This window comes from Cydia amplana, chromosome 1 (genome assembly GCF_948474715.1).
Source record: "Cydia amplana chromosome 1, ilCydAmpl1.1, whole genome shotgun sequence".
In the NCBI taxonomy this organism is placed as follows: Eukaryota; Metazoa; Arthropoda; class Insecta; order Lepidoptera; family Tortricidae; genus Cydia; species Cydia amplana.
This window is the reverse complement of record NC_086069.1, coordinates 30,305,167-30,331,522: the sequence shown is the minus strand read 5'-3', so window position 1 is coordinate 30,331,522 and position 26,356 is coordinate 30,305,167. Positions and strand designations below refer to the sequence as shown.

At 40.7% G+C, this 26,356-nt stretch overlaps 1 protein-coding gene across 1 annotated transcript; it reads right to left on the bottom strand.

The window, feature by feature from the left end:
• Positions 1-1,387: 1,387 nt before the first annotated feature.
• LOC134662680 (protein borderless) lies at positions 1,388-25,774 on the bottom strand. Its single transcript, XM_063518954.1, has 10 exons — positions 25,596-25,774; positions 7,288-7,513; positions 6,357-6,635; positions 5,873-6,063; positions 4,927-5,145; positions 4,283-4,515; positions 3,624-3,826; positions 3,280-3,417; positions 2,625-2,786; positions 1,388-1,623 (listed from the first exon to the last, which is right to left on the bottom strand). The coding sequence occupies exons 1-10, from the start codon at positions 25,767-25,769 to the stop codon at positions 1,388-1,390; spliced, it is 2,061 nt and encodes a 686-aa protein (XP_063375024.1). The 5' UTR covers positions 25,770-25,774.
• Between the last annotated feature and the right edge of the window lie 582 nt (positions 25,775-26,356).

The following is a 26,356-nucleotide window of genomic DNA, read 5'->3' as shown; positions in this document are numbered from 1 at the left end:
GGCTGGACATGTTGCCAGGCTGTCAGACTCGCGCTGGACCTTGAAAGCTACCACCTGGAAAGGACCTGCAGGCAAACGACGCTCCGGGAAACCTAACAGCCGTTGGACTGATGACATAAATAAAACAGCCGGTATAAACTGGAAAGATATAGCTACAAACAGGGATAGATGGAAGTCCTTGGAGGAGGCCTTCACCCGATGAGGGGTTCTTGTCCACCACAAATAATTAATACTTTGTATATTTATAATATGTGAAAATTGACTTAACAATAACAATAAATAATTCTGATTGACATTATACCTAAAATAAATACTTATAAATAAATGCTAACTTATACTGTTGTAATGAAATGAGTGTAACAAATTGGACTTGAAATAAAAGGCTTTTTTATTTTTTTATTTTTATTTTATTTTTATTTATTATGCGTTTGTGGATGGTAGGTAACCGTTGGAGATGGGATACGAGACTTGAGTTAGAAATAAATGAAACATTCCGAGCGATCGTTAGTTGTAGTCTATATATTATTATCTTACCGTTTATTTACATACTTAGGCCCACTTGCACCATTCCACTAACCCGGGGACAACCGGATAAACTTGGAGTTACCATGGTTACCAGTACAATTTGACACCAGGTAAACGGTTTAATCGCTTAACCCCGGGTTAGTGGGATGGTGCAAGTGAGCCTTATATACATAAAAAAATATACTTATTACCGAGAAATCAAATAACTTAGGTACACATTTCTACAATGTATAAATCGTAGGTACATATAATAACGTGTTTAGGTATATCCTCCTAAGGCCCAGTCATACAAATGAAAAATCCAAAATTTGCCACTGTGAACCTAAAGTGCAGGGAGTTGATATTTATTTGCTTGAAAATTAAACGAAACAAATGAAATGCAACTCTATTCCAATTGAATATGGTTTATATTTCATCGAACTGAAGAAGTACTATAGGTAGATTGGACTTTAGGCCTCAGGAGGATAAGTAGATCTCAATCCACAGACCTATTGGAGCTGACTAGGGAACGCTTTGGAAACAATTTAATTACTAACACGTGAACGGTCACACCACAGGTCACACTAACGCTGATGAATAAAGAACATTACACGGATTTTATTTTTATTATACTGTTTTCACGCGCCTCGCAATCCCTAATAATACTAAGAGGTACAAATAAATACTCGTAAAGTCTTTAAAGTTTATATTTAGGAAGCTCTCAGCACTTAAACAATCCATACGATCAAAAAAGTACCCAAGGGAGTTAAAGGAGACCGCGAGGAAATAATTTTGATTTCGTAACTACCTGTACGTTTCGTTACCTACGTTACGTTTCTTACTAAATCTTAAAACTAATCGATTTAGAGTTGAGTAGAGACGGTCAGTATCGTCGCTTGGGCGGCGGCGGCGGCGGCCGCGGGCGGCGCGCGCACGGCAGCCGGCGGCGCAGCAGCACCAGCGCCGCCGCCGCCGCCGCCAGCAGCAGCGCCGCCGCCGCGCAGCCGCCCGCCACGGCGCGCAGCCGCGAGTACCGCGGCACCGACACGCCGGCGCCGCCGCGAGCCGCGCCGCACGTCACCGCGGCCCAGTAGCGCGCGCCTTCCTCCACCGAGCTCACTGTCGGAAACGGACGCTACGATATCAATAATACCCACATACCTATTATAATCGGAACATCTATAGTTTTTAGTTTATGGAGCGCGAAAACGGCCCCATGCTCAGCCGTTGGCAGAGACTGCATGCAGTCATCGCCTAGGTTTTAGTTTTAGTTAGTCTATTTTTATGTCCTAGTGACACCTTTAGTCTGAAATAAATGATTTTTATTTTATTTACTTTTACTTACGAGTCCATTGCTGCACAGAGACAGATGTGAGCTGATTTTTGTGATGTAATAGTACATTATTGTCGAGGCTCGGAAGTAGGTAGCTGCTTGCTGGCCGATTCGTTTTAAACGGACGACCTTGGGAGTCCGTTTAATTGAATCCGAAGCCAGTAAGTATATAGGTAATAGCCTTGCAGCCAGCCGAGTCATATATAGTGCTTTTCTCAAAAATGGTGCAAGAAATAGCAATATTTTACAAAAGCAATGTTCTAATGTTCACAGAAAAAAGTATAATAAAGCCATTAAAAAAAATGCATTTAATAAAAAGATTTGCTCTGCCGCCTTAAAAAATAAAATGAAATAGAAGTGTATTTTTCTGCTGAAAATACGCCAACCTATTTGAGACACCTTAAGAGTCGCAGTACCAACATTATAATAATAAGTGCAGATGCTCATCCGTTTGGCTGTTTAATGGACCTATGTGTTCATTCGATATGGCCATTTCAACTTTTAAAAAGTTTGGAACTCGACAAATAATGAAATCTGTATGCAACATTGCAGTCCCGAAATCGAGACTGCAACGTTTTTAACTTTTTAATTTTTGACTGACCATAAACTACGCACTTCGCGACCTATTTTTTAACCGGCAACGTCGACTTTGCCGTCCATTTTTGAGAAAAAATATGTTAACCGTCTGACCGCCAGAGACCTCAATTGACGCGCGGGGCTACAGGCTACAACCCAATATCAACGTTCGTGCATCCGACAAGGTTCACGATGCCGCGCCGCCGCTTACCCAGCAGGTGGTCGTGGTGGGTGTGCGCGGTGGCCAGCAGCCGCCGCCCGGCTCGTTCGTCCCGGAGCCAGCGCACGTCGCAGCGGCCGGCGCCCGCGCCCGCCCAGCGCACCAACGCGCCCTCGTCCAGAAGCCGCACGCTCACCTCCAGTTGACCTTCACCTACAATCATAGTAATCGTGGTCTAAAAACTCTGAAATTTCTCATTTCATTATTGCCACAGCTCATAGATGCCTGCGGTCCGCTTGGAAACTTATACCGAGAATCGGCACGGGCCCTAGTTGTTACGAGAGCGACTGCCGTTAGATCTCCCGACGCCTTATTAGGATTAGTCGAGTTTTGTCACGATGTTTTCCTTTACCGAAAGGCGACTGATGAGCATTTATAGTATCGTAAATCGGTTCCTATTAATAAATCTCATCGATACGAGCCAGGGTTTGAACCTGCGACCTCCGGGAGCTCGGTTGAGCGTTTAAAAATTGTTAAAAAAAAGATTGCACGAAGCTATGCAGGTATGTATACTTACCTATAAGTGTGAATTTTGTCAAAAATGATATTCGTGACTATAGTCCTGAAATATAACGAAGGCCAGTAACCTACCTGCAAATGCTGAGACAGGAAGGCACCTCCTGTGTCAGCACTGTCAGCCACGCACCTGCAACTGGCTCCTGTGCCACGTCGCCGGCGTCGGCGATGTCCTCGTCGCGGTCGTCCTCGGCCGCGGTGGCCGCTCCGTCGCTCGTCTCCGTCACGGCTGCCACAAACGCAGCTTCGCTTTCGTCAACGTCGGGATCTGAAAACGACATCATCATCAAATTTATATCAATGTTATCGTATGTTCCGCCAAAAAAGATCTGAAGTGAAGTATAGTTTTCCGAAAGAACGGCGTAACTATACACAAAACACTCACTTAATGGGCCGAAATCTAGCCGATGTTTGTCTTGTGTCATGCCTCCGCCGGTACGCATCGGTAACGAGCCACGAGATGTACTCGCTTACCTAGGGTGGTGACGAAAAGGGGCTTGCTGAACAGTCCATCGCCCAGGCTGTCAGTGGCCAGCACGCGCAGCTCGTGCGGGGTGGAAGCCCGGAGGTTAGTAAGCGAGGCCTCGGTGACGCCGCGCGACAGCAGCCGCAGCGTGCGCCACTCGTGCGCCGCGCGCTCGCGGTACCACACCGTGTACTCCGCGTCCACGCCGCGTCTGTGTGAATTTGAGTTTGTAGGACTGAACTAGAACATCTCTACTCAACAGCCCGACGGCACATGTTCAAAGATCTCCTCGACGGCCGCTCATGCACTGCCCTTAGCCGACACCCCACAATGGTTGATGTTTATAATGATATAATGGTTGATGTTTTAGGTCAGACAAAGTCTTAAACTAATTTCCGAGACATTTCAACCGTTCCCATTGATTCCGCGGTTTCTGTCTAAGTAAAATGGTTTCAACTGAAAAACTTCGAGTACCTAACATTTCTGTTTCATAATTCGCCAAAGTACCTACGATATACTTAAGTAGGTACTTTAAAAGTTTGTTCAATCTCCGAAGAGGACTCTCGAGCCATTAAAATTTATAAGAGCACAGCTACACTTAGTTTAAAAAATATATAAATCTTTAGAGATGACAAAATTCAAGATAAATTAGACGGTGTCTCACTACCTGCCAGGCACCCAGGCGAGCCGTATGGCGTGGGCGGTGGCGCGCGCGGTCAGGTTGTAGGGCGCTCGCGGCGGCAGGTTCTCGATGAGCAGCTCGGTCTCGGCGCTGACGTCGGCCGCCTCGTTGGTGACGGTGCAGATCAGCACGCCGCGGTCCTCCTCCGCCACGGCGCTGATGCTCAGCTTACCCTCTTCCGGTGTGAAGCGCTCCTCCGGCAGGGGTGTTCCATCTTTCTGCGAACATACAATATTCACATGCTGTTATTCTTCTTTCGTGTCAGAGTCCCTTTACGCAATGACCAAAAAGCAGGGGTGCTGACAACCCCAACCGTCGCGTCCCTCGCACTATTGATATGGTTAAATGAGCGGTATTCGGGCGGTGATCTTTTAGCTGAACTCAAGATTAGAACCCCTACCGTTTGCCTACGCGAAGGCATTGAATATTTTGGCCGCGTCGCTTGAAAAAACAGTGATAAGCCGGTCGTCACTGAGTGATAACGATGCCCCGATCCGATTTAATCCACTTCACTCACCCTCAGTCACGGTCCACGACGATCTCCAGTCGACGACGGATAGAAAGAGATGGCGACATATTATCAAATAGGAGACCCTCGGTAATCAGGAAGGCGGAGTAGGTGGACTCACGCGGCTCCAGACGACGCGGGGCGGGTCGTGGTGCGGCTGGTGCGCGGCGGCGCAGGGCAGCGCGAGCGGCTGGCCGAGGCGCGCCAGGTACAGCGGCTGCGGCCGCGTCAGCAGCACGGGCGGCCGCTGCACGCGCACGCGCACGCGCGGCGACGGGCCCGAGGAGCCCAGCGCGTTGTACGCCGTGCACGAGTACTGGCCCTCGTGCGACTCGTCCACCTACAAACATTATCATCATCATCATCATGGTCAAGCTTGTAACTTGTCTACCTACCGCTTAAACTGGTTTACCTACTGCTGTTCTAATAGGGGGTCTAACAGGGACGAAGAGGAAGTATCGTCATTCAGTGCAGTTCGGTACGGGTTGTTGCTGGTGGGACTTGAGTCATTGCGTACATAATAAGTACTCCCTCTATTGTAGTGTTGAGTCGCTCACTCGTGAGGCACCTCATTTGTACCACTCATTTTGTTAATTTGTCGCAGTACATCGTACCGCAAAAATGTCTTACTTCACTCCTCTATTCATTTTACTTGATTCTAAAATTATCTTTCTCCTAAAAGTTCTATTCTTAACCTCCAGAATTGCACTCCAATTAAATGTTACTATTTATTTATTTATAAAGGAAGTGATGAATAAATAAATATGTATATACATTAAATATTTTTGTCGCCGTTGGAATTAATGGAATAGTCGACGCTGAAAATATGCTAGCACCTCACCTCATTTGAAGTAAGACATTGTAACACCTCATTTTAGAAAATGAGGTACTCATACAAACTCATTTTAAATTGATGTCCTACCCATCACTACTCTATTGAACAGTACACTGCCGTGCCGCTGCGACGGTAGCAGACGCCGGTCAACATGTCAGACTCCTTCCACCTCCCATTACAGGTTAAAAAGGAGGCTGCGGCTGATGGAGGCGGTTGGGAACTTGACACTCACTCTATTGAACAGCAGACTGCCGTTGCGGCTGTAGAAGACGCCGGGCACGTTGTAGGGGTCGAAGAGGAAGCCGTCCTTCTCCCAGCGCAGGTTGGTGAGCGGCGGGTTGGCGCTGAAGTGGCAGTCCAGGCTCGCCGGCTTGCCCAGCGGCAGGTAACGCTCGTCGGGCGCGTACACCACCTTTGCTTTGTCTGAAACGAGGATGTTAGTTTTAGGTAAATACATTTTCTAGACATGTAGATGACCTGTTTATGAAAATTAGTGATGAAACGGAGAAACGCGTCCTCCCCTAAGTACTGCCTCCACTCTGCCTCGAACCGAACACCGGCTAGAAAGTCTTCCAGAGTAGTAAACTTCAGCCGCCTCTTAATTTGAAGACGGCGGTGTAGCCCTTCTGCGGCTTTTGGAACAATGATTAATTAAATCAGCTGCAACATTCCTACGATTTTGTATACTACAACTATTGGCGGGTACTGGCACTTACACTGCACGTCGAGGTACGCCTCGGCGGTCTGCTGGCGGTCCTCGTGCCGCACGCTGCACTCGTAGAGGCCGGCGTCGGCGGCGAGCGCGTTGGGCAGCACCAGCGAGCCGTTGGCGGGCAGCTCGATGCGCGCGACTAGGTCGCTCAGCTCGGACAGCGGGCGCCCGTCGCGGCTCCACACAACCAGCGCTTCCGGCTCCTTGGCGCCGCACTCCAGCTCCGCGCGCTCGCCCTCCACGACTGTCACGTTTACCGGCGGCGCTGCTATCACTGTGCCGCCTGCAAAGTATTTAGTAGACGGTCTACCTCTACTTGCCTGCATATATGATATCGTCGACATCGCGAGGATGTAAACGCGCCATCACAAGCGATTGATATAACCAGAGGTTCACACAACCTTGCCCACACAGCAAACAATTCCAAAAGGGGCATTTGAAGTACCTAAATATTTGGTTAGGCATTGCAGTTAGTTCGGTTTGGTTTGGTTTGGCTTCAGTTGTATGAACCATTAATTTAGTTTAGACAGTCACGCTCTGGTGGCTACCTTTCATCTCACGATGAAACTCGCCGGACAAAAGGAGTGCTCGCACAATTATTGTACGACGTCACAATAATAGGCTAATGCGAAGCTGTGTGTTGTCGTGTCTTTCAAAATGTTTTGGAGAAGAGGCAGTGAGAAGGCCCCTTTGTCATGCTCATGTTTCTTTGTCTTGGATTCTCATTGTCATAGTTACTTTTGGTTAAATATCTAAGGGTTTAAATACTTGATGAGTGTTTGCCGTCAATTGTCAAAGTGACCCTTTGTAACGGAAAAATGTAATAAAAGGAGTAAGCCGGAATAATTCCCGTTGCGATTATTAAATTATAACAGTCGCCTTTTGTTTGATACGTGCTAGATCGCCTAGCTAGTGACTAGTGAGTAGGAACTGACCGTCCACGTCGAGGTAGTAGAAGGTGCCGTTGTTGCGCGAGGGTGGGCTGCGGTTGGGGAAGGACACGCGGCAGCGGAAGAGCCCGGCGTCGGACTCGCGCACGGAGGACACGTTGAGGCTGCCGCCGCCCGGCGCGCCGCCCGCCACGCGCCGCGCGCGGCCGCTCCAGCGCTCGCCCACCACCGCCGACTCCCAGCCGGTCAGCCAGGATAGCACCGTCTCACCCTGCAATCAAACAACACAATATTTTAAATTGGTAGTCGAGCTGTAAAGTGAGCTGCTTCAAAATCGGAGCTCATGGCTACGCGCCCGAGTTATACTAGCAATATTGAAGTATAAATACTTACTAGTATATAAAATCGGCATCGTAAACAACGTGAATAAACCTAGGAAGATGCTCAAAGGCATATGTATAGTATATGAAATGAAGTCATCCGAATTGAACTGGCATGAGGCCCAAACCTTCAAACCTGGTGACACCCTTCTTCCCTACCTATATGTAGCTATCTTTACCCATCATCAATGGGACGAGACGAAGTCGGTAGAGGTAGAAATGGCGCAGATTGTCACAAACATACGTAATGTTATGGAAATGTCCCACATTAAACCTAGCTGCAGCCGTTTGCATAAATTTTACTCCACAAAAGATATAATATCCCATAATCGAATCGAACATTATCAGTAATCAGTAATCAGTGTGTTTATTGCTTTCATAGATTATACAGGTTGGATCAAGGATCAAGTTTATCTAGAGAGCTAAACTTGATCGCGTTGCTATATGGGCGAATGAAGAAAGGCTGATGAGTTACTAGTGCGATTACCAATGATCCCGAGCCGTGACCGCAACCTCTACGTATGTACATCCCAACTATCCCAAGGTCGTGACCAGACAGGGCTTTAAGAGAGCTTCAACCGTAGTACGAGTCGCACAAGTTACGATTCGATTGTGATTGAGAGTGCATGGTGGTTTCGGGGATGCTTTGAGACCGCGATCCATATCTACCGCGAACATACAATAGTATGTAAGTAAAGGGAGTTGAGTAGAGAGAGCTTGGCGTTCGCGGCTCCCAATCCCAGTCCTAGAGGCCGGCACTCGAGACAATAGTCTCGTTAGGTGTTAATGGGCTAATGAGGGCGTGCGGCCGCGGGAGTGCGTAAAGTGGACGATTGCCGCGCATCCCACGCGCACCGCCCTACTGCACTGCATACCAAATACACAACACAACGATAAGTAGCTACTAAACGACGTAGTGAAAACGGGTCACGTACAGACTACGTTTCCCGTTTGATCCTTGCTCTTGAGTTCTTTACTTCTTCGTATACCACACTTCATTTAGTGTAGGTACCTACTTCATATTTAGAATGTAGAACGGAATAGTGAGAGCAGTAGCAGTTTGAGTGATAAAACCTCTTCGTTATACCAAGTTATACTTGTACAGAAATCTGCCGTAATGCCGTTGTAGTATAATATATGTCGGAGCGAGACTCCTGAAGAACGTATTGCAGTTACAGTTCATAGTTTTAGACGTCTGTATAAAGTCGATTAACAATGTTTGGCTACGTATTACTTGGTTGTAACGGAGTAATAAAGTTGCGTAGAAAGTAACGCCATCTATTGGCGTATTGTTGAACTAAGATGACAGGTAGAAGGCTTTGGAACGTCAAGTAGTTTAACTTGAGTGAACGTAGGTATGAGGTGTGGCATTTTTGTTGTTATGATGGTAGACTTGTCGAGCAGGTTTGCCAACTGGACTTCGAGGCGGGAGCGATGAGGCTCCGCCGGCAGAATTGATTTGACCGCGCTAGAGATCGGACGTTAGCCAACCTCGTGCCTAATTCGCTACGTTCCTGAAGGCTTATACCTGAAGGATTATTCTGAAAGCTTATAGGTTCTCACGTTCTTTAACCGTTTAGCTAAGTGTTTTATTCCAAGTGTTATTTTGATTTCTTATGTGCCATTAGAAGCTTACTTTTGTAAAATAAAGAAACTATGTGTTGTTTTGAAAAGATGTGTCCCGCCGAGTTTGTTGCCGGGTTAAATCTTCTCGGGTCAGAGGTGTAGGGTTGGAGCCGGTGTAGTTTGACTTAAATAAAGATTTGAACGATTTCATTTGATCTTTTTATTTTAATTGAATCCGATTCCATCGTAAGATTGTTCAGTTATTTTGATTATTTAGTACTTACTGAAATATAGTAGGCACTAGTATGGTTAACGAGTCCGAATGTTTATTTCATGCGTTGGTAGCATACCTACTATTTTGGCTGTGAAGTAATACATCGAGGTACCACGCCCACCCGCCAGCGTTCGCGCCTCCGTCATATAGTTAAAAATGCAATGTTTTAATATGTATCTTTTTGTGTTATCTGTCGTGGCATCACCGAATGGGCCCTACGGAAGACCAGCGCTGGCTTTATAGCTAGCATTATGCTGAGTTAATTGGGTCCATTTCGTGATACACACTTATTGTTCTCTTCTGTTCTTGCTGTTGTTGTCTGTACATGTTCGTACATGTTTGTGATCGTCACGAATAAAAAATCTTTTATCTTTAAATGATTATATTTACTCCTAGTTAACATATTAACAGTAACTTCACGGTACTTCCTGCCCGCAATATACATATATGTGATAGTTGAAAAAAAATAGCGGTAAACAATAATAACATATAAATAAGTGTAATAAATCTTCTGTAAGAACTCTTGCTCCCTTCATACCTGACCAACGATACAACACATCTTCAGTAATGACTGGTTTTAATTAGTCTCCATTCTACCCTCCGCTTATCATTGAGTATAAACTCACAGCATCAGGCAAGCACCCACTGTTTTTTAAACGTTCCCAGAGGTTTTATATAAACGACGATACCTACATGACTTCCCTGTGGATGGAACTTAAATTGTTCCTATATGTAGTTTCTGAATTCTTCATAGATCATAGGGGGCACCTAGCTAAACCAAAAAAGAAGTATTCAGTTTTATATAAACTCAACGACGCAAGTTTTAAACTCAACAGATTGCAAGCTTGATGACGAGAGTGACCTTTGACAGATTTAGCTGATCACTGGTAGGCCTTGTCCTTTTGTAATAAGGTATACGAATAGTGAGTTAACAGTGTAGACGATGGTAGAAGGTGGACACGCGCGCATTGTCTTGTGATTGCTGCTGCTTGCTATTAATAGCGCACATGGAAGTGCCTCGCCGCCCTCGCGCGCTAAGTGCCCTCGTGCGCCGAGCTCGCAGGAGACCAGTGCCTAGGTCACGCGTCTCACGGGTTTTGGATTTCAGCCGTCCGTCAAACTCTGCAAATTGCTCTCGATTGGATGACGAGCTGTGAACGGCTGTTAGCGCTGCGGGCTCATTATTCACTTACGCGCATCTTCGGCAGATAATTCCGTAGCTAACTGTCAATCGCACTTGAGATGCTCTATTTTTGTGCATTTCATATTTTTTACGTAACCTCTCGATGCCTTGAAGAGCTTTAGTCTGAAGTTTAATTTTCCCGAATGCGCTGTTCTTTCCAAAACCATTTCTTTTTCTTAACTTTAGAAAAGGTAATTGTGTAGAAGTTGCTAGGTTACATTCGTGACGTGAAATGAAATTAGAGCCTCTACCATCAGTTGCCTGAGTATTTCTCACTTACTTTATGTGAATAAACGTGCCTTATGTCACGTTTTACGTTTCTTTACGGTCTAATGTGCCTAACTTCACTCCACTAGAAACGATGCTGTCCCTTTCTAAGTATACTAAAAAACAGTTCAAGAATTATATCGGAGGATTGTACAGCGCCCCTAGGAGTCACCTAAAGAACTAAATATCAAAGTAACCTACCGAAAACATCGAAGTTTGCAAATTGCGGGCATCTTTCTCTGTCAGTCTAATTACTCCTTAATTAGAGTAAAAGAGAAGCATGCCCGCATATTGCGAACTGTGAAATGTTTTAGCTGTTTCTATGGTTTCTAATAGGGTGATCAAAAACATAAATGTGAAATGAGAGCCAAGTCCAATATTTAGAATATGCCTCGGTGTTGATTTTGCGGAAAAAAGAATTGATATCTATATGGGTGCCAAGTTCTAGTTCGCTTGTGATGTAATTAAAGTTCAGGATTTTACTTGACTCGTTTTTACGTACACGCTATATTATATTTGTCTATGTTACTTTTTTATGAATTTAGTTTGTTGGTATAAAAACTAGACAAGACAAATCCTGAACTTTAATTTCATCCCAAGCGAACTAGGACTTGCACCCAGGGTAATTCGCCAGTGACTGGCCAGCTGGCCACCTTAAACTAATGATGAATTCTATTCATCTATAAACAGAATCAAATTTAGTATAGTTTCAATAACTGGTCAGCTTTCAATAACTGGCCACCTAATACTAAAATGAATTCTGTTTATACGTGAATATAATTCATTTTTAGTTTAGGGCCAGTAACTGGCAAAATACCCCGTATAGGTATAGATTTCAATTCGTTTTCCGGCGAAGTCAACAACGACGCATATTTTTTATAAGTACCTAGTATTGAACTTGACTTTCATTTCAAATTATTTTATGTTTTTGATGCATTGTCATTACTTTTACAGTACAGAAATTATTAGTATTCATCATAGTTGATTTCGAAACTAACATTTATTTCTATTTAACAATTATTTCTAGTTAATATAACACATAGCCGCTGAGTCGTCAGTTCTCTTTTAAACTTGGCTTGACACGCTACCCGCCATTCTTGAATTTGTGCGAGCTATTTTGTCACTTTTTACAGATTCAACATTCATACTACAATTTTTAAAGATTTGACGTTGCCATAGTTACGAAAATATTAAACATATCAATGTTAGTAAACAATGTATAAACAGTGCTGTGTTCAAGAAAAAAATGCAAAATAATATATGATAAATACGTAAACACCATTAATAATCGTGTTAGAATTATACCTTTGCGTGTTAAAAAATATGAAGCAAATTATACGGGCTACTTTTGGCTACATAAATAAGATTATTATGTACTTATGTTGAAAATAGTACACACGTGAGAAGAAATCTGTATTAAAATAGGTATGTATATATGTTAGGTCTTGCCCTGGCCTCGCTTTGTGTAGGTTGCTGTACGTGCCGGCGTACTAAGTAAGTAACATTATACGGCCTTAACAGCGATCTAAATTTTATGGTACCTAAATGATCTCGATCTTAGCACTTTCAGTGCCAAGCGCCCCTTCCCAATACAAAATGAACCCACTCAGCGGGTTTTTGGGCAGTGAATGTGTTAAACCTTATTTTAATTTTCAGATTGTGAACTACCAGCAAAAAATGTTAAGTTTTATATTTCCTGTTGCCAAACTGACGAGACATGAAACATCATCACCACACACATGAAACATCGAACTGAACTTGAACATCGGGAAATAATATATAGGTAGTAAAGAAAAATAAATAAACTCACATAACATTTGTATGTTTTATTTTATTTAAGATATAAAATAATAGGTAATAATATAAAAAATACGTAGGAACTCTCTCTGTGTACATATAAACAACAGGTCTTGCAGTAAGTATGTATATTGTGTTACTATGTGGTATGTGCACCCGGCAACAACAACACAACATGTCTATGTACCGCTCCTTGACATCATCATCTTCCTCAAGTTGTTGTCCCGGCATTTAGCCACTTGCCAACTAATCACTTCTACAATGCATACAACAATGAACGATTTGTTTGTACGCATGTACCGCTGGATGCCATCCGGGTTTGTATGGAAATGTTGTTTTCAATCATAGGTTCATGCCTAAAAGCAAAAACTGCTCGTAAGTAATGTGATCTTTGCAAATGTACTTAACTAAACAGTAGAAATAGGAGTAAATATAACTCATTACCTTTGTATCAAATCAGCCTTTTTTCGAGCTACTAATTGATTTATTCCGTATTAGTTTTGCCTGGAGTTCACGTAACTCTTATAAATAAATACATACTACGTTGAAAATTGCAAAGATAATCGTGAAAAATATGTTTATTTGTTGTGTTTACAAGTTGACAGAAATGTAACGTCGAAAACGCACGTATTTTTCGATGACATTTGTCACGTTTATTCGCGTAAACGGCGTAAAGTAATTAACTTGTATAATTCTGGCTCAGTTTTCTTTATATAGTTAGAAAGAGAGCGTTTTAGGTGTGAAGTTCGGCATGGATAGAAAACTTACGTAAAAACGTTAGGAACTCATGGTACCAGTTGAAATTTTTAGTTCTTTAAGTGACCGGTAGAGGCACTGTACAAATACTCCATACATTTTCCTTAACGTTCTCACTATCGACTGTCATTTACGGAACTCATGGTAGTGCTTTAGTAGGTATACGGCGTATTTTTGAAAATTTGTGCCTTTCGGACAAATGTTTTATGTAAAAAGGTCACACAAAGGTGATAATTATTGTGAATATGTGTTAATTTTTAATTTTAACGACTCCGATCGTCTTGGGCAGCACATATAATGGGTCAATGTAGAGCACATTACCCATTACCTCTAGTTCAATTTACCAGCATTCGCTCTGGTAGTTCTGCCTACCCCTGACCTAATAGGTACCGCGGCGCGCCGCGGCGGGCGGCGGCGGCGGCGGCGGCAGGGCCGGCAGGTGTGCCACCGACCGCGGTTGACACTCGACACTTACGCGTTTGCGGTCAAATGAGCTGTGTATTACGTGACTATAATGCGCTATAGTGCTAGCGGTACGCCTAAAAACGCTGCAAATTGTGTTAAAAGCTTGAAAATCGGTACGATTTATCTATAGAGCTACGTATTTGTATGATTCCATGTACATGTGTATATTTTTTTAAATCAAATTTCTATTACACCTTATGTGTATAATTGCATGAATTCTATAGTAATTTAAATTGTATTTTTGAAGTGAAAACTTCTTTAGCGGGCACTGGGCACTTTTTGAGGTGGGGAAAAAATTATAAACTCGAGAGCGTAAGGACCGTAAGGACCACTGAATGACATAATTCAATAAAGCTACATTTTGATGAAATTGCTAATAAAAGTGAGTCAAAATACCATGACCAAATATATTTAATTGCGAGGTCTGTAAAATAGGTAAATACGACATAGATACTAATAGATAATACGTTGGATTAGTCATTGTAATGTCTATTCGAATTTTAAACAATTAACGCTACAAATTTGAATTTCGAATTTTAAACAAGCGTAAGACCCTATTCGCATGGCAGCTTTTTCAACCCGCGTTAAAAAAGCGTTTGAATGATACAAATATATAAGGATACATGTGTATTAATTCACACGACTGCGACTGTGAGTACTGTGACGTCTGTGACTGATTGATGGCTTGATATGACCGTCTGTGTAAAATAGCGAAAGAAAATGAGTGAGTATAAATATACTAGATGAAAACCCGGCTTCGCTCGGGTGAAATGTAGATACCTATTTCTGTAGTTATCGGTTCTCAAGGAATAAGTATTAAAGGCAAAGCAAGGCATAGATTTGTATAATATCGTTCATTGTGTTTAATAAATATAGGAAATTAAAACTGCAAAAGTCAAGAAAAAATATGTTGACGTAAGACGTACGACGCTTTGTAAGACGGACACGTGACCTGATCAAAAAACTGTTACAATGTCATTGAGTTTTCACTTCTGCCGGCACTCCCGGAGTGCAACCCGTTGCTTTTTTTTTTTGTTGATGGAGTGGTAAAATGCATTACGCATTCCCCGGCCTGGGGAGCCATTGGGGGATATGTGGTTGTGGGACTCCCTCCTGCGGCCGTCCTCTCCTATTGAGAGGGGGAGAGGAGGTATACCCACATGCGACACAGCAGAAAACCTCAGTGTCGCCGAAATAATTTTTAGCTTGTAATATTATTATTATTGTATGTATGTTAGTTTGTAAGGTAAGGTAGGTTGCAAATGCCATGCAGAGTTAGCTAGTTTCGTCCGACTCTACCTAATACCTACTCACCTACTCCTCCTATGTTCATGTTCCTCCTATGAAGGACACGATAGACTTGCACCATTGAACGGAGCCCTAAAAGAGGAAAAGGTCGGCTGCGCCATGCGTGGCGGCCTTGCTTGAATGAAGCACAATGGCGGCGCTGGGCGAGTCCTCATTGTGGACAAACAATACGAGGGCAATGATTTAGGTATAACTCAAGATAGGTTATAGGCGTTCCAAAATTGAAGCGCTTACCTTGTGACAAATTGGACAAGTTGCCTTTAGTCGCGGCTGGACAAGCGAGAAATATGCACGTGCTAAGAACGAGCTCCCGCACACCGAAAGAGAGAGAGACAAGCTTATGTTTAACAACAAGTGTGACAAAGATGTATGGAATGAGAAAATTAATCAAAAATCTCTTCTCAAAAATTTCTTCGTAGGCACAGAAATAAATATGGAAGTATTTTTGTGCTGCTTACTATCTATGGTTATATTTTAATATTATTGTTGTTTTGCTAATATGATTGCGCGCAGATTTGCTCGGTGCTCAAAAGAAAGTAAAGTGACTTTGTTCAGAGCTTTTTGCACAACATTTTACACCTGCAGTCTATGGCGAAAGTTCACTTTGAGGTCGTATAAGGCCCTACAAGTACAGTATAATAACGCATTTAGGGCACTGATGGGGCTGCCGCGATATTGCAGCGCGTCAGGGATGTTTGCGGAGGCGCATGTGTCGTGTTTTAAAGCTACCATGCGCCTACGTGCCGCGTCCCTGGTGCGACGTGTGCGCGCCAGCTCCAACAGCGTCCTGGGAATGATTGCGGACAAGTTTTGTCCGCATATCACATTTTGCTGCGGACTGCATACGCCCGGCAGCACTGTGGTAGACACATTGAGAAGTAGATGATGGGTGTCAATGTGCCTACCACGGTTGCTGTAATATTTTTTTATATTTTAATGTTAATTTAATTTAATTGTACGAGGGCGCCCGCAAGCGCGGCACCTCTCATCTCTCCGCTGCGTTTACATCCTGGTATGGGTTGCTCATTGTCTACAAAAAAAACTGCTTCTAAACTGGCGGTCATACTTATGGGTTTGAACCCCGGTTCTTAATACTGAGATTCTTTATACGAAAATATAATTTGACATTTACCAACGTTCTACTCTTTAAAAACCAACTGTTAAAGAAAACATCGTGAGGAAATAATTGTAGCAAAATGTAGCTGACTATTATAGTGCAATGTTAATGACCCCTAATAGCTTTTAATTACAATTATAAGACACGTAGAGTCTACGCGTAGACCAACTTGTCCAAGCTACTTGAACAATTAAGGCGTGAAATGTATGGTAATTAGGGTTTGCTCCCGGGAAATACCGGTACCGAAAGTACCGGGAATTCCCGGGATTTAGAGCCAAGCAAAGAACCGGGATTTCAAATTAAAATCCCGGTACTCCCGGGATTTTCGGGATTAAAATTTCCGGTATAATATTTGACTGCTTTCTGTTACTTAGCATGAAATATCATGTTTTATGAAGAAAATAAATATATTTTATCAATCTAAGGCTGATGGTAATACTTTTACGGCTGACCACTACATTAAAATAAATTAAAAAAAAGTCAATGGGTTTGACAATGCCGACAATATAAAATTGCGTAATTTGATACTTTAAGGGCATAAATGTTTGTACGATAAATAATTTTATACGAGCAATTAGTTATTTCATATTTGTATACTAACTAGAAGCAAAAATAGAGACAATTTTGTAATTAATAAAATACTACTTTTAATTCAAATTCAAACACGGTATAAGAAACTCACATATGATAATGATATTTTAAATGAATTAATAATTCTGGCTGAATAATTTCTTGATTTGTCGTATTGATAGTTCTGTTATTAGGTATATGTTCGAATTCGAAGGTCCACAGCCCATTTTGAACGCATGCGAAAATTATCAATTTTTTTTATCCTTTTTCACAAAACGTCTTGCATATTAAAAAAAAATGATGATATTATTGAGCCGTAATTCAGTTTTTGCCAATCAACAAAGATAGTAAAAATATCATGTAGTTTAGGAAAAAAAAACAAAATATATTAATGATTGTGTGACTTAAAGACACATATTATGGTACAAAAGAAGTGTGTACCTTCACTGTGCTACTTTTTTATTGTTTTAAGAAAGATTCGTGGTCGTTTTACGCTTTTTTTTTACTGAAAATTGATGTGAAAACTGATTTTTGAAGGCAGTCCCGAAAGTACCGAAAATACCGGGAAATCCCGGTTCCATTTTTGCCCGGTACCGAAAATCCCGGTTCTTTTAAACAGTACCGGTTCTGCAATCCCTAATGGTAATGTCGTAATAGTAATTAGTCAAAGAGTTTTACACGGTTAAAGCGAAGAATGTACCCATTAAAGATGTCTCGAATTATAGCAGTGATCCGACGTGTGAATGGGTAACAATTGCACTTCGCGCCGCTTGTGGAACAATAATATCCCACCAAAAACATTTTCATGTAAAATGTTGCCAAGACGAAACCATAAGGCTCGCACTGACAAAAAGTTATCAGATCTCTTGTAGAGCCAAGCTTCTAACTCTACAAGCCCTAACTTCACAAACTCTACACCTTAGTCAAAATATGTGGCTTGACCGTTTCGCTACTGTCACATGGGTCGGACGTAAGGTGAAAAATGTATTCACTATTCCAGCCATTCTCAAAGTGTGTTCCGCGGTACTCTAGGGTTCCGCGACACCCCTGCAGGGGTTCCACAAGAATTTAGAATAATATAATTTTTAAGAAAAAAAAACCGACTTCTATGCGGCCCGGTGAAAGATTATTGTAGATGGTGCGCTATGTAGAAAAGGAGGTAAAACCACCCACTTTTCTAGTAGCATTTCGTTTCTGTAAGGCTCGCAGTTCTAACCTAACCTAACCCACTTTTGTTCGGTTCTGTGAGGATAGCAGTTCAAACCTAACGTAACCCACTTAACGGCGCATGCGGTGCGGTGTACGGGGGTTTGAGCGGGAGGGGTTTGGCCTCATCATACTTTATACCTACATTTTATGGTAGGTAATCATAGTAGTTTGTTTAGTTTAGGTATCATAGTGGTTTTCCGGATCAAGGTCCGGGTCTGTGTCCGAGTCCGGGTCCGGGTCCGAACCGGATCCGGGTACGAGGCCGGATCTGGATCCGAGTCGGGTCCCAGTCCAAGTCAAAGTCGAAATTCGAAATCACCAAACATGTACTATGCGTCGTTGAAGAGTTCTGTTCTGATCATCATCAGCAGTTCCAGTTCATCAAATGCGACAGTTTTTAATGTTAATGCTTTATTTTATGATGAAAATACAGAAAACTATATAAGTGTGCCTTTAAGATTTGAGGAGTTCCCTCGATTTCTCATGGATCCCATGTTCAGAACTTGAGCTTGACATAAATATGGCTTAAAAACCTAACTTGCTTAACAAACATAACGAAAAGGAAAAATCGCCAAACGCGAGCTATGCGTCGTTAAAGAGTTTCGTTCTGGTCATCATCAGCAGTTACACTTCCTCAAATGTTACTTTTTAAATGTATATGCTTGATTTGTTGATTAAAACACAACAATCACTATATGTATGCCTTTAAGATTTGAGGAGTTCCCTCGATTCCTTATGGATCTCATCATCAGAACTCGAGCTTGACAGAAATGTGGCTTAAAAACTAAACTTGCTTAACAAACATAATGAAGAGGACAAATCGCCAAACGTGAACTATGGGTCGTTGAAGAGTTCTGTTCTGATCATCATCAGCAGTTCCACTTCATCAAATGCGACAGTTTTTAATAAAAATGCTTGATTTTCTGATGAAAATACAAAAATCTCTATACGCACGCCTTTAAGATTTGAGGAGTTCCCTCGATTCCTCATGGATCCCATCATCAGAACTCGAGCTTGACAAAAATGTGGCTTAAAAACTTAACTTGCTTAACAAACATAACGAAGAGGACAAATCGCCAAACGTGAACTATGCGTCGTTGAAGAGTTCCGTTCTGATCATCATCAGCAGTTCCACTTCATCAAATGTCACGTTTCTGAATGTATATGCTTGATTTGTTGATAAAAACACAAAAATCACTATATGTATGCCTTTAAGATTTGAGGAGTTCCCTCGATTCCTCATGGATCCCATCATCAGAACTGGGTTTTGACAAAAACGGGACCAATCTGTATGCATATACATACAATCAAAAAAAGAATTTTCAAAATCGGTCCAGTAATGACGGAGATATGGAGTAACAAACATAAAAAAAAATAAAAATAAAAAAAATAAAAAAAACATACAACCGAATTGATAACCTTCTTCTTTGAGATTTGGAAGTCGGTTAAAAATAAGCATAATCCCAACAAAAACATAAATGTGAAATGAGAGCCAAGTTCAATATTAAGAATAAGTATATGTCGTTGTTGACTCGCCGACAAAAGAATTGAGATCTATATGGATGGATGCCAAGTTCTGTGCTGTGTAGAAAATCCTGAAATTATAAAGGATTTGTCTTGGCTAGTTTTTACGTATAGGCATATATGTAATATATATTTATCTATGTTACTTTTTCAAAAATTTCGTTTGTTTTTAAAAACTAGCCAAGAAAAATCCTTTATAATTTCAGTATTTTCTACACAGCACAGAACTTGGCATCCATATAGATCTCAATTCTTTTGTCGGCGAGTCAACAACGACACATACTTATTCTTAATATTGAACTTGGCTCTCATTTCACATTTATGTTTTTGTTGGGATATCATTACTTTTTGTACAGAAATTACTATAGTATTCATCATGAAAGCAGTTTGCCTAAGCTGAAAAGGAGACCCTCGCTAACGCGCGGTTAGTTGTCAAAAAGTTTCAGTTTTCACATTTTTTTCTTTTGTATACGCCTAATAGTCTACCTTCATGCCAAATATCAAGTTTGTAAGTGATCTAGAAGTGGGTTAGGTTTTTGGTCTTATAAGTATTAATTATTTTTTTCCATCGAAATATCAATAATTTCCAGTTTTCAGATTTTTCTCTCTATACGCACCTAATAGTCTACTTTCATGCCAAATATCAAGTTTCTGAGTCATCTAGAAGTGGGTTAGGTTTATGGTCTATAAGTATCAATTATAATTTTTTTCATCGAAATATCAATAATTTCTAGTTTTCAGATTTTTTCCTCTATATGCACCTAATAGTCTACCTTGATGCCAAATATCAAGTTTCTAAGTCATCTAGAAGTGGGTTAGGTTTTTGGTCTATAAGTATTAATTATTATTTTTCCATCGTAATAGCAATAATTTCCAGTTTTCAGATTTTTTCCTCTATATACACATAATAGTCTACCTTTATGCCAAATTTCAAGTTTCTATGTCATCTGGAAGTGGGTTAGGTTTTTGATCTATATGTCAGTCAGTCACAAAAATGCCGGTTTTTAAACGTTAATTTATCAATAACTGTTTGAGCTATGTTTATGAAATTTTGTATTTTGTACAAGCTAAGGGACTTGAATATATATGCCAAATTTCATGTATGTAAGTTAAGTAGGTTTCAAGTTGTGAAGGGGTCAAAAGTAGCTCGAAATGGTTCGTGTAATATTACACACGGTTGCTGTGTCGCAAGTTCCTTTTTCTATGAACTTGGCTGGACACGCTACCGCGTGTCTAGATTATTATGCTTATTAATAAAAAAATATACTTCTAAAACTATTGTTTTATTGTAGGGTTCCATCAAGTATTTCGCTTTTCAAAAGGGTTCCGTCAAAAAAAAAGATTGAGAACCGCTGCACTATTCATTATTTTTTATAATACAATAGTTCTTGGAGTAACGAAACGGCCAAGCCACATATTTTGACTAAGGTGTAGAGTTTGTGAAGTTAGGGCTTGTAGAGTTAGAAGCTTGGCTCTACAAGAGATCTGATAACTTTTTGTCAGTGCGAGCCTTATGGTTTCGTCTTCACAACATTTTACATGAAAATGTTTTTGGTGGGATTTCACTTCTTTTTGTAAGTTGCTTCCATCCCCTAATTTAAAGGGTTACGCGTGTGATTTAACGACCTACTATTAAAAATCCTGAAATACGTACCTGGGGGCATCTTTTATACAATCTGCTTTTTACTGATTCCCCATACAAACTTCAACCCTCTTTTTCCCCTAACGCCCTTTTCCACCCCCTTTTCACCCTCACGGGGTGATTTTGGGGTTGAAAACTATTCTATGCCATTCCCCATTACAAAAACTATCTACATACCAAATTTCAACTAAATCGGTTCAGCGGTTATTGATTTCCCATACAAAATTCCACCCCCTTTCCCCCCTTTAGGGACAAAAAATTTCAAGTTTTTGAATTTATTTGTTGTTTGTGTACTAATACTATCTTACATACCAAATTTCAGCTTCCTAGGACTTCAGGAAGTAGGTACCCTAGAGGTTTTGATGATCAACAGTGAGTGAGTGAGTCAGTGACGAAATCGGGGTTTTTTAAAGATATGAATAAAATCTTAAACTAAGTATAAGAGCTATGCAATTGAAATTTTTTATGTTTAATAAGTCCATTATTGACATCATATCCCAAGAATTTTGTTTATCTGGTATAATCCAAGCCCAAGTTATGAGGGTTAAAAAAAACGACGAAGCGCTTCGAGAAAAGGTAGATAGTGCCCTTGCGCTTCGCTTTGCTCGTCTTGGCGGGGGCACTGCCGTGCCCCCAGATAATGCTTTTACTTGTAGGTTACGATAAACCTCTTACGATTCACTTCGTCAAGAAGACATATACCTATATACTAGTCTTCTAGAATCTAGACGAAGTGGATGAATAATCTGAATTCGTTTCATTTTATAAGTAAATATCGCAATAGCAATAACAACTTATAAGTAAGATAGAATTTTATAATCTCGTACTTACCCGGACATGTTTAGATAATTAAGTAAGTAGCTACCACGATTCATCTAAATGTGTTACAAGGAAAATACTCCTAATATGAATGACTAAACAGGACCGCAGACGTGTCCTCTAACACCAGTTGCCTAAAATATTAGGGTCATAGCGGAGACTCACATTTGCCTTTCCTGTTCTTAATCAGGCAGGACTCGCGCTTGAGAGTAGCTGTTGTTTTTACTAAACCTTCACAGTTACAGACGAAATTATGGTACTTACCTATATGCTTAGCCAACATTTCAATCTTCAGTCACGGACTCTTTAGGTTTTGTCGAGGCGTGTAGTGACTCCAATTTTTAAATCTAACAATAAGTTACGAACCTGATTTCAATCCTGCGGCGGTAGCATTGTCGCATTTTTATCGCCTGTCACATTTAACAAGTGTAACAGGATAAATTAGTGAAAGGCGATAAAAATGCAACCATGCTGCCCCCGCTGTACTTGGAAGATAATGCCATGCATGCAGAAATAAATTAGTTGTACCTGTTATAATAGTATTTTATGCCTGTTATACTTGGATCCTCACGTTAATCTCGTAAATGGTATTCCTGTCGATACACCCATCGTGCAGTAATCAACGATTTAGGGTTTTGGTAAAAAGCTCATACACAAAATGCAGGCTCCATTCCTGTGTACTGCTCTAAGGTAAATGCAGGTATTAACGCCCCCCTTAAGGCTATTTTAGAATCGACCATAGTTTTTAAGTATACAGGTTGCCCTCAAGTATACTTTTCAATTTTTATATGCTAATATTATGTTTATAAAAGGTAATTACAATAAAATTTCCACGAAACGAGGCGTATAGCAACATACCCCTCCGCCGCACCCCGCCAAGCGGTTTTGAAAAATTCAAGATTAAAACTACCAACACCCTTTTGGCCCACCCTGTAATTATATTAGTGTGAGTAACAATTTGAGGCGAAGCCGACAATTGTTAATATAAAGACGCCATGAGTATTTTTTGACTCAGTTAAACAACGTTGCACACAATCTTTTTCTACGACCAAGCACTTACTTTGAAATAAAATTGTAAATTTAACAAATATTTTTCATTCAAGAAGTAACAAATAATGGAGGGTACGGGCGGGAAAAGAATGAATGAAATAAAAAAACATGTCTATGGTTCACTCATCTATCAGAGATGACAATTAAAATTAGGTTGGCAACAATGTATTTCATTCAATATTTTTTAAGTGGTGATTACACGAAGTAGGTATAGTAAAAGTGCCAGAAAGATACTGCGTGTATGCACAAATACTTTTTTAGGGAATAGACTAAAGACTTGTCTGGACACAACTATAAGATAGGGGTGGGGTTTAAAGGTGTGTGCACGACCCTTTAAATGACAAATAAAAGTGCTGGAGTAGAAAATAGTTATTTATAAGCGGTTAGACATGGTGCTCGAATAGCTTTTTCTAATGTCAAGTTAAAAAAATAAAAAAAGGCGGCAATTTACATTTTTATTTTCTTACATTGTTAGAGAAAAGCACTATACAATGCTTGGCCGGAACAGGGATTGCAAGACTCGCTTTATCCGGCCTCGTCTACGACTCGGCCGTCTACCGCAATCTCGTTCTACAATCCCTTACTTCACGGCCTCTGCAGTAATGTACTATTTATGAACGTAAGGCCGGTAAATGTTATCGCGATTGAAATAATATGTAGGTATGTATAGGTACTTACTTCTCTCAAAAAATGCGAGGATATACCTATAAAAGTTCAAATAAGGACGGGACATTATGGTAATATGTATATCAACGCATGTTTGAGAAAACTTAATCCCATCAAAAACATTACATGTAAAAAGGTGCAAGTCTCGCAACGCTTCTACTACAAAAAAGTTTTGAGATGTAATGTGAAACCAAGTCGGTGGTTTTAATCAGTGCCAGGGGGTGTTAAAACTGTATCAAATATATATCTTTAATTTGTAATACGTATAATGACTTGGACTTGACTTGCACCTTTTTACATGTAATGTTTTTGATGGGATCTCATCTCTTTTTGTAGGCAGTCCTTCTTTTCGGGTACTCATACTATGTATACACATATCATAAAGAAACACATCTTCATTCATACTCACATCGTACATCGTAGTGTACCTTTACTTTACTACCTACTATTTGTAAGAACTGCAACAGTAACTTTGTAATAGCAAATATTTATATGGGATTACAAACTTACTTATGCAGTTCTTAGATCTTTAAAACGTGACTGATATTGCAATATTTTTAGGTTTTCTATGGCTTGATAAGCTGAAAACTACTTATGTTTAAAATTGAAGCTTGTGGATATACTAGAAGTACCTTAGAATTATGATGATCGTAGGTGAGTGAGTGAGTGAGTGTGTCAGTGTCGAAAATAAGGAACTTTGACGTACAATAATTCTTAAACTACTAGTTCAAATTGAATGTTTTTGAGAATATATCTTAAGCATGTTTAGCCCTATATATTACTGAAAATTCAGGGTTTTAGCTTCAGCCAGCACAAAATTACAGGACGTCGAAAATGGCCTGAATCGCTTCGAGAAAAGGATGGTACGGCCGTGCCTCTTTTTTTGCTCGACTTGGCAGATTTACTTAATAAACTAACATCATTTTAATGGGTAACAATCCTAAAAATGTAATGGTTTCTGAATCAAACTATATAGTATATACCTACAACATAAATTGCCAGTGTTGATCAATTTTTTTTAGAAATTGAACTTTATTAAAAACGTTAAATTTTAATGGCAATATGTCGGCGCATGTTCGAAATCATTTTTTATATATTTCAAATGAAGCTTTCTCAAACATAAGTGGAAATATTGTCATTACGTTCGTAATAATAGGCTGCGAAACACCGTGTTGCGCGCGCTAAAGCGCGTCACAACCAAATCAACATTCTGCAGTTATTTAATCTTTGGCCACAATAACTCCAATTTTATTGCACCTCGGCTCAGAACAAGCATGCAGAATACAAGGAAGGCACGGAGCGACGAGCGACACAGCCTCCTCGTCTCAAAGCTAGCACACGACTGCCGGCCACGCCTTTTTCGAGCTACATACGCACAAAATGTTGAAAAATATTCGATTTCTTAAAAAAAAATATATTTATTAACATTATTCTACGTTGCATTTGTAGTATCTGTTAAAACAATTATTCTAGTTTAAAAATAACTTTAATCGAATAAACCGTTTACTAGAAATAGGCAAAGTTAGTCGCAAAACGGCCTGTCGTAATGTTCCTTTTTTGGAAAAACTATAAGTCATAGGGAACAAGTCAAACGTTAGAAATGTTGTACATAAAACGTAAAATAATATATATTTTTTTCATATTTTTTTGTTGAACCGTTAAGAAGATATAGACTCTAGAATGTTAGAGTTTTCGGCCAAAAACGGCGTCTAGCGCCTTAAGTACCTGTAGTAATGTAAAGTAAAATATGAAATCCTTACATCCTTGTCCCACTGCAGGTGGTAGGGGATCTCGTTGCCGAAGGGGAAGTCGAGGTGGCAGTTCATGACGGCGAACCCGCCGACCGTGGCGCGCAGGCGCTCCGGCTGCTGCGGTAGCAGCGCGGCGCGCGCGCACGTCGCCGCCGCCGCCGCCAGCAACACTACCAGGACCATCACTCGATCACCTAGCGTTGTGAACACTTGTCTCTTGACCACATTTTTAAGACTCGACTCAATTCTTCACGAATTTAGTGACACGAGCTTTCTAAAATTCCATCTTCTCTAAAAACTTAAGTCATTCTTGAGAAGATGCGAGGTTAGGTGTTGTAAAATATTTCAAGATGCTTTTATATCTACAAGTAAGTACCTAAGTCACACAAAAATCATAATATAAGTATTGATAAACAAAGCAGATACTTATTGCGAAATTAAAAAATAGTTTAAATTCTTCAAAATATATAAGTAACATAATATTCCTTTTGGTTTAAAGTATTTTAAACACTTTAAACCTATCGATGTCGTCTGTGAATGATTAAGGATCCTGACCGATTTTTATTATAATTATAGTCATGCATCTTTGTGTATTTTTGTGTTGCTGTGTTCGGTATGACCGAGGTTTGAACTCACACTTCACTTTACCACCAACACTAATAACAAACTTAAGGTTAGCCTTCCACTACCTATTCAAAAAGACTAGACTAACTTGGAACTGAGTCGAGTTGTTCAAATGTAGGCTGCTAAGACTTCTTACCAACCGCGGG

What these genes read in the sequence shown, in the direction of transcription:
- LOC134662680 (XM_063518954.1), bottom strand. Translation starts at nt 25,769, where the DNA reads ATGGTCCTGGTAGTGTTGCTGGCGGCGGCGGCGGCGACGTGCGCGCGC. An exon ending in ACCTGCAGTGGGACAAGGAT is followed by an intron (nt 7,514 to 25,595) that starts GTAAGGATTTCA and finishes GTTTGATTGCAG; the next exon opens with GGTGAGACGGTGCTATCCTG. An exon ending in GGCGTACCTCGACGTGCAGT is followed by an intron (nt 6,064 to 6,356) that starts GTAAGTGCCAGT and finishes TCCTCGTTTCAG; the next exon opens with ACAAAGCAAAGGTGGTGTAC.